The sequence below is a fragment of the Neomonachus schauinslandi genome, chromosome 11 (assembly GCF_002201575.2).
Source record: "Neomonachus schauinslandi chromosome 11, ASM220157v2, whole genome shotgun sequence".
NCBI lineage: Eukaryota > Metazoa > Chordata > Mammalia > Carnivora > Phocidae > Neomonachus > Neomonachus schauinslandi.
This window is the reverse complement of record NC_058413.1, coordinates 89,174,452-89,183,981: the sequence shown is the minus strand read 5'-3', so window position 1 is coordinate 89,183,981 and position 9,530 is coordinate 89,174,452. Positions and strand designations below refer to the sequence as shown.

The 9,530-nt window shown below is 57.5% G+C and overlaps 1 protein-coding gene across 1 annotated transcript in view; it reads right to left on the bottom strand.

The window, feature by feature from the left end:
* KIRREL3 (kirre like nephrin family adhesion molecule 3) overlaps positions 1-9,530 on the bottom strand; it is a 128,359-nt gene that overhangs the window by 5,003 nt on the left and 113,826 nt on the right. The window contains exons 11-14 of the mRNA XM_021696232.1: positions 8,634-8,734; positions 6,497-6,695; positions 4,967-5,002; positions 1,444-1,551 (exon numbers count right to left, since the gene is read on the bottom strand). Coding sequence (XP_021551907.1) covers positions 1,444-1,551; positions 4,967-5,002; positions 6,497-6,695; positions 8,634-8,734 — 444 coding nt within the window. The remainder of the gene's footprint in view (positions 1-1,443; positions 1,552-4,966; positions 5,003-6,496; positions 6,696-8,633; positions 8,735-9,530) is intronic.

Here is a 9,530-nt window from a genome sequence, read left to right as displayed (position 1 = left end):
ACACCTGTCTGGATGTGCTGTGGGCTGTTGGGGCTTCAGCTCTCTTTCTCTGTGGGTCGTGTTAGGTGCACCTCAGCCTTCCACTCTGCTGCCCTGGCTTGAGAGGCCATCCTCGTCCGTTCATCTGCCTCACAGAGCTAGGTCCTTTTTATCTTCCTTCTAGAAGTCTTCCCTGGCCTACTCTACCAGGCTCTTCTCTCTCCATTCAGAGAATCGCTAATCTTACTGTCAGAAGGGGCTTCGGGGTCCCATGGTCCATCCCCCGCCCAAAGCAGACACATCCCTGACACGTGGCGGTCCAGCTCTTGGGTCAATGCTTCGGTGGTGGAGACTTTACAGGCTTCTAGGGGAGGCAGCTGATTGAGAGTCAGGGAGCTCTGTAGAAGACTCTTGCTAAAACATGCTCCCCTATAATTTCCACTGAGAGGGTGGTCAGGGAGCTTCCAAGACCACATCACCGGGGGCAAGCAGGAGAGCCATGGCTGCTAGGCTTGGGGTGGAGGAAACCTAGTTGGGGACACCCCGCTTTCTTCTAACACATCCAAGTGGTGGAGGGAGTCGGCTTCCTCTGATTATTCATCTTGTGCCTTAGGATCATCGAACGTTAGAGCCAGTGGGGTCATAAAAGTCTCATCACGCAATCCCTTACTATTACACGCAAGGAAACTGAGGCCGGGAACAGTTGCGGCCTGCCCAGACTCGCGTGAAAAAGGCGGGGCTAGAAGCCTGAGCCCCTATTGGTGGCAGAAAAAGGTGGGGCTAGGAACCCGAGCCCCCATTGGTGGCAAAAAAAGGGCGGGGCTAGAAGCGCGAGCCCCATTGGTGGCAGAAAAAAGGCGGGGCTAGAAGCCCGCGTCCCCACTGGTTTCCTTCACGCAGTCCTCCCAGTTTATACTTCCGCGCATCGCGCCCTTGACAAGTAGCGTCAGAGCTGCGCTCGGGCTGGAACTCCAGGTCCGCGTGATTCCTCAAGAGTGCTCGGGCACCAGAATTTTATCGCTAGTGACTGCAGACCTTTAAAAGTCTTCACAGAGGGATTCCTTGAGGGCTTTTCTCCCCCTCGGTGTGGCTGACCTACTTCTCTGGTTAGACTAGCAGAACCTGGAGCGCAAGGATCAAGCCACCTCTCCCCCAACCCCCTCCCAGAGTTCTCCACGGTTCCATCCAGCCATAGGTGCTCAATCCCAAGTGCTGGCTGACGGCCTTGGCAGACGAAGCTCACTTCCGTCCAGTTCCACATCAGTTGCGTGCCCACTACGTGCCACACACCACGCAAAGCACTGCACGTAAGAAGATGCCAAAGACCCCATCCCTACCCCAGCAGCTCACAGCGGGTTAGGGCCCCCTGCTCACGGCACTCCTGCTTACTTGCTCTCCGGAGCAGTCTAAGCCTGGCCTTTTTCTCTGTCCCCCTCCCTGAGATCCCGGGTCTCCCTCCCGTACTTCTCTGGGAGCGGGCACAGCAGAAGGCCACAATGGTTGCCAGAAGGACGAGGAAGGCCACACCAGCTCCTACGGCCACCCCGATGATGACGGCCATCGGTACAGACTCTGTGGGAGAGAAGCAGGCACAGCCGATGGGAAATCGGGGACAGCCCACTCTCCCCACCAGGGCCTTCCCCAGTTTCCTCGGGGGCAGCCCCTGGGGCCAGACACCTGCACTCAGGCCCTCCTAGGAAGTGCCTGGGGAGGGGTGGGAGTGGGGCCTGGGCAGGCCCAGGCAGAGTTCCAACAGGGGTCACCTCCACCGAGGAGGGGGTGTGAGGGACTGGGGAAGAGGGGAGCAGTGGTGGGTGGGGAGGGAGGCAAGCAGATACGGGGAGGGGAGGGCCAGGGAGGGCTACCCGGAGATGAGAAGCAAGGCTGGGGTACCCTTTAGCTCCCTTCTGTACTAAACCAGGAATAGTCTATCATGCGGGGGCTGGAGAGTAGAAAGTCCTGGATTTTTTATTTTTTTTTGAAAAACGACTACGGTCACTTCCCTTGTTTGCCTGGTTTGTGCTCTCCTTCTCTTCCCGTTCCCAGGTGCAGAGGATGGACATGGACCACCAGCTTTTAGAGAGTTCTCAGGCCTGAGGCAGCTTGTCCTCACGGGCCTGCCGGGAATCGGGGTAGTAGCTGCCAGAGGCCCAAGTCTTAGCTGCAAGGGGGGCGGTCAGGATCGCAGCTCACCCCCCACCTCTCTAAGGAGAAATGCTCCTTTTCCTTGGCCCCCCACCCCCAGTTCTGCTCCTTCTCCTCCGGGGCCAGTCCCCAGGCATCCTGGTAGCCCTCTCTTCGAGGGGCCCAGAACTCCAGCTAGGCAAGCCCCTCACTCCCTGCTGAATTTATCTGTTCAGTGCCCTAGCCTGGTGGAGATGCGGATGGGGAAGGTATATGGGGTGGGGGGGTTGTGTGTGTGCTCTTCCAGACAGCCCTGGCCCTTCTGTGGCTACATGTGGGCTGGAGTACAGGATTTGGAGCCCCGAATAGTCCATTGGGAATAGAATTAGAAAATTTGGGGGCAGGGAGACCTTACGGCCTGCTGAATCCAAACCTCCCATTTATAGATGGAAACACTGAGGTCCAGAGAGGTCACATGACTCAGTCAAGGACACAGAGCTGCAGAAGGCCAGGGCAAATCCCAGCCTCCTCTTGCTCCCCAGCTCCGTCTGCTATATCACACAGCATCCTCCAAAGTTCACGTGCTCTGGACAGCCCAGACGCCAGCACCTTTTCTGAGCAATTTACCTCACCTCTCTATCTCTAAAATGGGATCATTACAATGCCCACCTCAGGGGGTGGTTACAGGGTTTCGATGAGTGATTGCAAGGAAAGGCCTTGAAACTGAGCCTGGCACCAGTCCTAGTCGAGTGTTTGCTCCCGTTTCTGGAGGGGTAGGAGAAATGTAGCAAGGTCAGAACCTTGAATGAGAAGAAAATTCCTTCTAGAGCCTGAGCTCCCTGCCCCCTAACCTGCCCCACATTGTCAGTGTGGATGACTGCAGGATGTCTGGGACTTCATCTTGGGCTGTGGGTTAGCCTCTCATTGCTGTTGTTTGCTTTAAAGAGGGGAAGAGAGGAAGAAACCGTCCAGCCCTGGCCCGTGGAGGTACAGCTGGGCGGTGGCGGCGGGTTGGCCCCTCGCGGGAGGAGCAGGTGCCTGGGGTGGGCAGCGTTGGTGGCTAGGCTGGATGTGCACAACAGTACACTCATCAGCTGCCTGTTGGTGGCCGAGACCGCTGTGAGAGTGGCAGGGGAGGGGACAGGAGAAGGGGGGTTGCGGAGAATATGCAGGGATTGAAAATGGGAGGTGTCTGGGTTGGTCTCAACAGTCAGGAGTGACAAAGGGGACCTACCTCAGTAGACCTCAGTCAGACCCATGAGCTTGCTTTGGTACGTAGATGATTTCTGTCTTTGGGTTTTAATTCTGTTAGGCAAGGAAAACTGCTTTGGAAGCTCATTGGCTCTGTACTTTTGAATTTTATTAATTTGGGCTCGATTTGGTTCCTCCTTGATTCCTAGTAAGTCTCCTTGGAAAAACTCGAGTCTTGTCTCAGCTGAGCTCAAAGCCAAAGGACAACTGTGGAAGGTTCCTTAAGCTCTCCAGGCCTCGCTGTCTCTCCCGTCCAACTAGACGACCAGGAAACGGTATCTAAGGTGACTTCTGACCCTGGCATCTTGTGAGGCCACATTTCCTTCAGTTGTTAAACAGCACCATCTTATCTGGAGAACTGTCTCCGAGTGGGTGGGCTGGGGCAGAGGGAGGGTCTGCTGGGGTCAGGGGGACCATTGGGGTGGCAGTCCCTCTGCAGCCCGTCTGTGTGTGTTTCCTCCTTGCCTGGCTACCTGGGCTCTGGCCAAGGCCGCCTGGGCAGGCTGTCCCTCTTGGATGTTCCCTGGAGAGGGGCCGGAGGAAGGAGCCACCCTCCTGCTCAGCCTCCCCTCCTAACAAGGAGGGGAACTGGGCATGAGGAGTCTCAGCCAGGAAAGAAGGTGTCAGGGAGCTGCAGATGAGTGTGAACAGACGGGTGACATGGAGACAAGAAGACAAGAAACTACCTCCCGCACCAGGAGTGGTTCTGTGGGAGAATACAGCAGGGGTCCATGTGCTTCCTCTGGGAGCTTGCCTGGGCCCGGACGGGTGCTCTTAAAGGGCAGATCCGCCCAGAGGGGAGGGTGTGTGGGCCCCACAAGGAGCTTGATGAAGGGACTGGCGGGCCCTAGCTCCTTCAGGGTCCACGTGGCAGAGGACCCCCACATCTTGCTCATGGCCCTTGTCGGCCCCCTGGAGTCTGGCTTGCAACGTCCTGATTCTCTTTTTGGGTTTCTGCTTGGAGAGTGGAGGCGGTTGTCGCGTGTGGGATCCTAAGACAGAGCAACTCAACCCTGGGAGCCTGAGGACCACCTTGCTGCTGGGCACGTGGGGAGGGAGGCACTGCCCTGCAGCCTCAGCCAGGGGGTGGATGACACTTCACTGGGGGAAAGGCAGGCAGGAGTAGGGGGAGGAGGCAGCGAGCAGAAAGCATGGATTAGCATGGATTATGCAGGCCCAGGGGCTGGGAGGCCCTGGCGTCCTGGGAAGCATGGCCAAGCTGGTGATGATGTTGAGAAGCGGGAAGAGTCTGGGAGAGCCTGGAAACAGAGGGAGGCCAGGCCAGGGGCGAGCTGAACCCAGAGGGGAGGAGCCAGGGTTTCCGAAGAGACGGGATGGGAGGACAGAGGGGGAGGAGTGAGAGCCAGTGTCCTGGGCTGCCAGCAGCCTGTGGGCTCTGGCATCGACTGAGGAGATAGGTCTCTGGGGTCTCTAGCCCCGAGCTGGCTGGGAACCCCTCTCCCTGCTCTGGCTGCACTAAAGCCTGGAGGTGGGGGGAGGGCAGAGAAGTTAGTGGCCTGCACGGGCCTCCCTACCCCTTTAGGGTCCCTCCCCCACTAGCCCAGAGGTCCCTTCCTCCCAGCCCGGGGAGTTCTCATGTCTCCTTCCGTACCTGCTTCCAGCCCGGCTCCCGACTTCATTTCCGAACCTGTTTGGAAATAAAGCAAGCGTCCACAGCCAGGGCCTGGCTGGCCAGGGTGGGGTGGGCCTGGGGCCGGCCACCTGGTGGGGATCGGGATGAGGGTCTCCCTCCTCTCTCATGTTTCCGGGACCACCCAACAGACCCAGGCTAGCTGAACTGAACGGGGCGTTCTTTCAGACTGACTTAGAAGAGACTCCAGAGGGGTAGGGACCAGAGAGAGAAGTTAAGGCTTGGGAGGAGGGGGGTGTCTGGAGAGGGTGGGGTGAGAACACTAAGGGGAGGGCATGGGGGTGGGGGCACTCAGGGGAAGACATGGAGGGCAAGCAACGGGGGACTGGGAGGGTTTAGGATGATGTGTGGATGATAGTATGCAAATTATGTGCAAAGCATTATGCAAAGCAGCACTATTAGTGAAGAGGTGTAGGGAGACACCGATCCGCAGGGTAGCGCTGAGGTCCGAGGGGTCCAGCTGAGACCACCTGCTTGGCCCAGAATCTCTTGCCAGGCCCTGACAGCCTGTGGGTGCGCCTGCATCTTGGAGGGGTTGGACACTGCCAGGGCCGAGGAGCCTGGACCGCCCTGTCTGCCATAGACTGAGCCTCCCTGGCAAAGGGGCAAGATCTGCAGCCCATTTCAGGCCCTGTGTACTGCTGGCTGTCTGCCGAGCAGCTCAGAGCCCACCCTGCGGTGCCCCTCGGACGCTCCCAGCCTGTGGTCCGCGTGAGACCTTGAAGCGGAGACTAGAGTTCTCAGCATCTCTCTGACCAGGAGATGCGCAGTCTGTACATGGGGTCACAGGGGGGATGAGCCTTCCTGCCCCACCTCCTCGCCCGCCCAGCAGCTCTGAGCCCTCCTGCCCAGCGCTGCCCTCTGGCCAGTGTCCGCTTCAGAGCACAGTGGTCCATAGGTCTTCTATGGTCCTGGAGGAACTGCAGGGGATCTGAACCTGTACCAGGGGTTGGGGGCAGTCTAAGTACTACCCCTTAGCTTAGCATGAGCACCCTCTGGGGGACTTTTGGGGAACCAGACTGGCTTATTGTCTTAATGGGCTGGGCCAGGTTCCCCAACACATCCGTCCTGGTGTACCCCCGCAGGGACACTCCTCAATGGATGACACCCCCCTAAGGACACTAGGGAAATGCCGAGTGCACAGAAGCCAGGGCCCTTAGAAGCTGCTGGAAGGCTCCTCATGGCAGTCAGCTTGGCTTGCTCTGTGGTCACCTTTTCCTGAAACACCATCCTGGAGAACCACCAACCTAAGCAGGTTTCCTCCCCCTTTCCTTTCCTGGTGTGCCTTGGCCTTGGGGGAACTGGACCACGGAGGGCCACTTCCTGTGACCTGACCAAGGCTGTGGAACAAGTTAGGAAGTGCTCTGTGGCTTGTCCTCGGGCTCAACCTGCCTGTGGCCTCAGCTGGGCTTTGTTGGTTCAAGACCCTGGAAGACCTTGCCTGGGGCCCTGCCGGTCCTGTCAACCCCTGGCGGCCCTGGCGGCCCCCACCTTGCTCCTTGAGCCGGATGATCTCCGTGTCGGAGCCAAAGCTGTTCCAGGCGGTGCAGTTGTAGATGGTCTGGAAGTCGGCCCGCACGATGTTGCTGATGGTCAGCGTGGAGATGACCCCCTCTTCGGTGCTTACCGTCTCCACCGTGTAGCGCCCCGACGTCCCCGACTCCAGCACGTTCTCCTTCCAGGACCAGGCCTGTCCGAGGTGCGCAGAGTGAGGAGGAGACCCCCACCCCCCCGCCAGCGCCGCCCTGCCACCTCCCTGCTCCAGGCCGGAAGCTGCCAGGCTCGCATCCAGCAGCATCATGCCCACGGGTCCTCACACGCATCCCAACATGCCACAGATGTGTGCACGCAACACACATCAACGCACATCACAACACACACGCCAGACCACACACGCACATAACCATGCACGCGTACACGAAGGCTGGGCCACCCCGGAGGGCATTTCCATGGACAGGGGGCCTTCTGCGGCTCTTCCCTGGGACACCTTCCGGGCAGACAGGGAACCCTGTGACAGCGATGGGAGCCCCCCGCCCTCGGCGGGCCCTCGGCTGCCCTGGCAGGTGGGAGAAGAAGACCAGCCCCAGGGTGACTGAGCCTAATTTTGTCACTTTGCTCCTTGGTACAAACATATGTTCCAAGAGTTGTACTCATGACCATCTTAACCTGTCTTAGTTTCTAAGGCTGAGAGTGGAATTCTTCTCGGAGCCTTTCTGCATTTGTCAGCGTGTGAGCGCCGGGCACACGGGCCCGGCTTGCGGCATCCGGGAGAATGTGACAATCTCTGCAGGTAAGCACTCGGTGGTGGTGGGTGAGGTGCCAGTGCTTCCTCAGACTTGGCACTGGTGACATTCTGGACTGGAACATTCCTGGTTGTGGGGGCTGGCTCGTGCATTGTAGGAAGTTTGGCAGCATCCCTGGCCAACATCTGCTCGATGCTGGTAGCACCTCTCTGAATTGTGACAACCAAAAATGTCTCCAGACAATGCCGAATGTCCCCTGGGCGGGGGTGGGGGGAGGGGAACTTGTCCCATTGAGAACCGCGGGCCAAGAGTTAGATCTCTATGAAAAGAAAGATGGTGCGAACATGCTCAATAGTGAACGAATTATTCTGATGGGCATGGGTTACAGTTACAACTTAAAAAAAATTAAAGGGTGAAGGGAATAGGGGCATTAGTTCTATGTATGACTTCTTGCAATTTGTGTGTGAATTTTTCAGACAGTGAATGAGCCGAATGCCTGAAAAAGTGTGTAACACACGTGATGCCCTAACCATATCGGAGTTTACAGGATGACACCTTGAGCATTTACAGCTTCAACGTCCCAGCCCCTGGCACGCACACGCCCCGGTTGCTCAGTGTGCACCCCCTACGTCCTCCCTGGTGGAGTTGACCCTGGGGCAATCTTCTATCAGGACTACGCTAGGCATCGGGGACCACTAAAAATAGTATCTGACTTCCATTAATGCTAGAAAATGCTTCCCCTTCTCTGTTTTCGTGCCTGGGCTCCCACCGGTTTCAGATGGACTTGGGTGAAGAGCCTGGCTTTTACAAAAGCAAACACCTGGCAGGGCCCAAGTGTGAACTCTTCAGGAGGCCTTAGAAGCACTGCAGGGACGGGGATGAGTTTTGCAGAAGGGAGGGACAATGGAATGATACTTTTGGGGGGGAGAACTTGGTAAGTGGGGCAGGGCAATCCACGGGCACCTGGAGGCTAACAGAGGAGAACTCTGCGGGGGGTGAAGAAAGGGGTTTGCCGACCATAAACCACACTCTGTCTAGGATTTTGCCAAAGACTGTCCTTGAACCCAGGAAAGGGAAGCAATCACTTAGCATTCCTCTCTGCTACCCTCACTTGCCCCTCTGCTCCTAGGACACAGAACTTGGTTGGAAGCATTACTGTTACTACTGTTAGGGCACATATGGACAGCAGAGCAGAGTTAAAGACACTTGCAGACCAGCCCTGGGAGCACACTGTCTTCATGATGCCTTTCCCAGAGAGACAAGGCAGGTATAATTTTCCCCACGGAGGATGGGAAGCTCAGAGGCCTGGTGGTTGTAAGGGGCGGTCTGAGATGAGCCGCCAGGGGAGTCCCCCAGCCCTCCCCTCCCTGCCCCAGAGCACTCACGATTCGGTCGGGTGGCGGTGTGCTCCGGATGAAGCACTTGATCTGGCCCTTCTCCCCGTGCAGGGCATGCTGGGTCTGGGTGCTGGAGATGATGGGGGGTCCTGTTGGGGAGACAGCATCACACCAGGGAATCAGGAAAGGCAGGTGCCTGGCTGGACCCTTCTGGGGCGGGGTTCGAAGTTGACCCATTCATCCAACCGTTCAGCACACACTTACTGGAGGCCTGTATGTGCAAGGTAAAGTGCAAGGCAGGGGACTCAAAGATAAATTAAGTGTTCAGTCAGTCATAACCCTCTCAAGGGATGACGGGCGAACGCTTCTAAGTCAGAATGCCCAGAAGACATAAATAACCGTCATAAAAGGTGGTGAGTTTTCTTACCACGGCGCCGTACACATGGAGTGCCAACGGACTTCAGAGGAGAGGGGCTAATTCTGCCTGGCGGGTGGGGAAAGCTTTATGAAGGAGGTGGGAAACCTCAGAAGGGAGTAGGGGAAGTGTTGGGGAGGAAGGGATACTAAGTAATGTTACCTCTCTAACTAATACCACCTCTGCCTTAGTGGGCTGTTCCATTCAAGCCATTCTTGCCCATGTCCAGGAGAGGGCGCGCTTGCCTAACAAACTGGGTGCCCTCGCGGGGCCCGGCAAAGCCGGGAGGAACCGGGAGGAAGAGAAGGAAATGCTCGTGTTCCTCTCGGGGGTAGGGGGGATCACCCTGCTTAGGGGGAATGCGCTGGGCGGGTTCACAACCTTCATCTCACGTATGTCTTGGAGGTCCCGTAGTTCCTGGCCTTGCCTGCCTCCACATAGGCACCCATACGGCCCAGGTGAGACCATGGCTCCAAAGCTGATCAGGACACGATCCCATCCAGCGTGTGTGTGTGTGTGTGTGTGTGTGT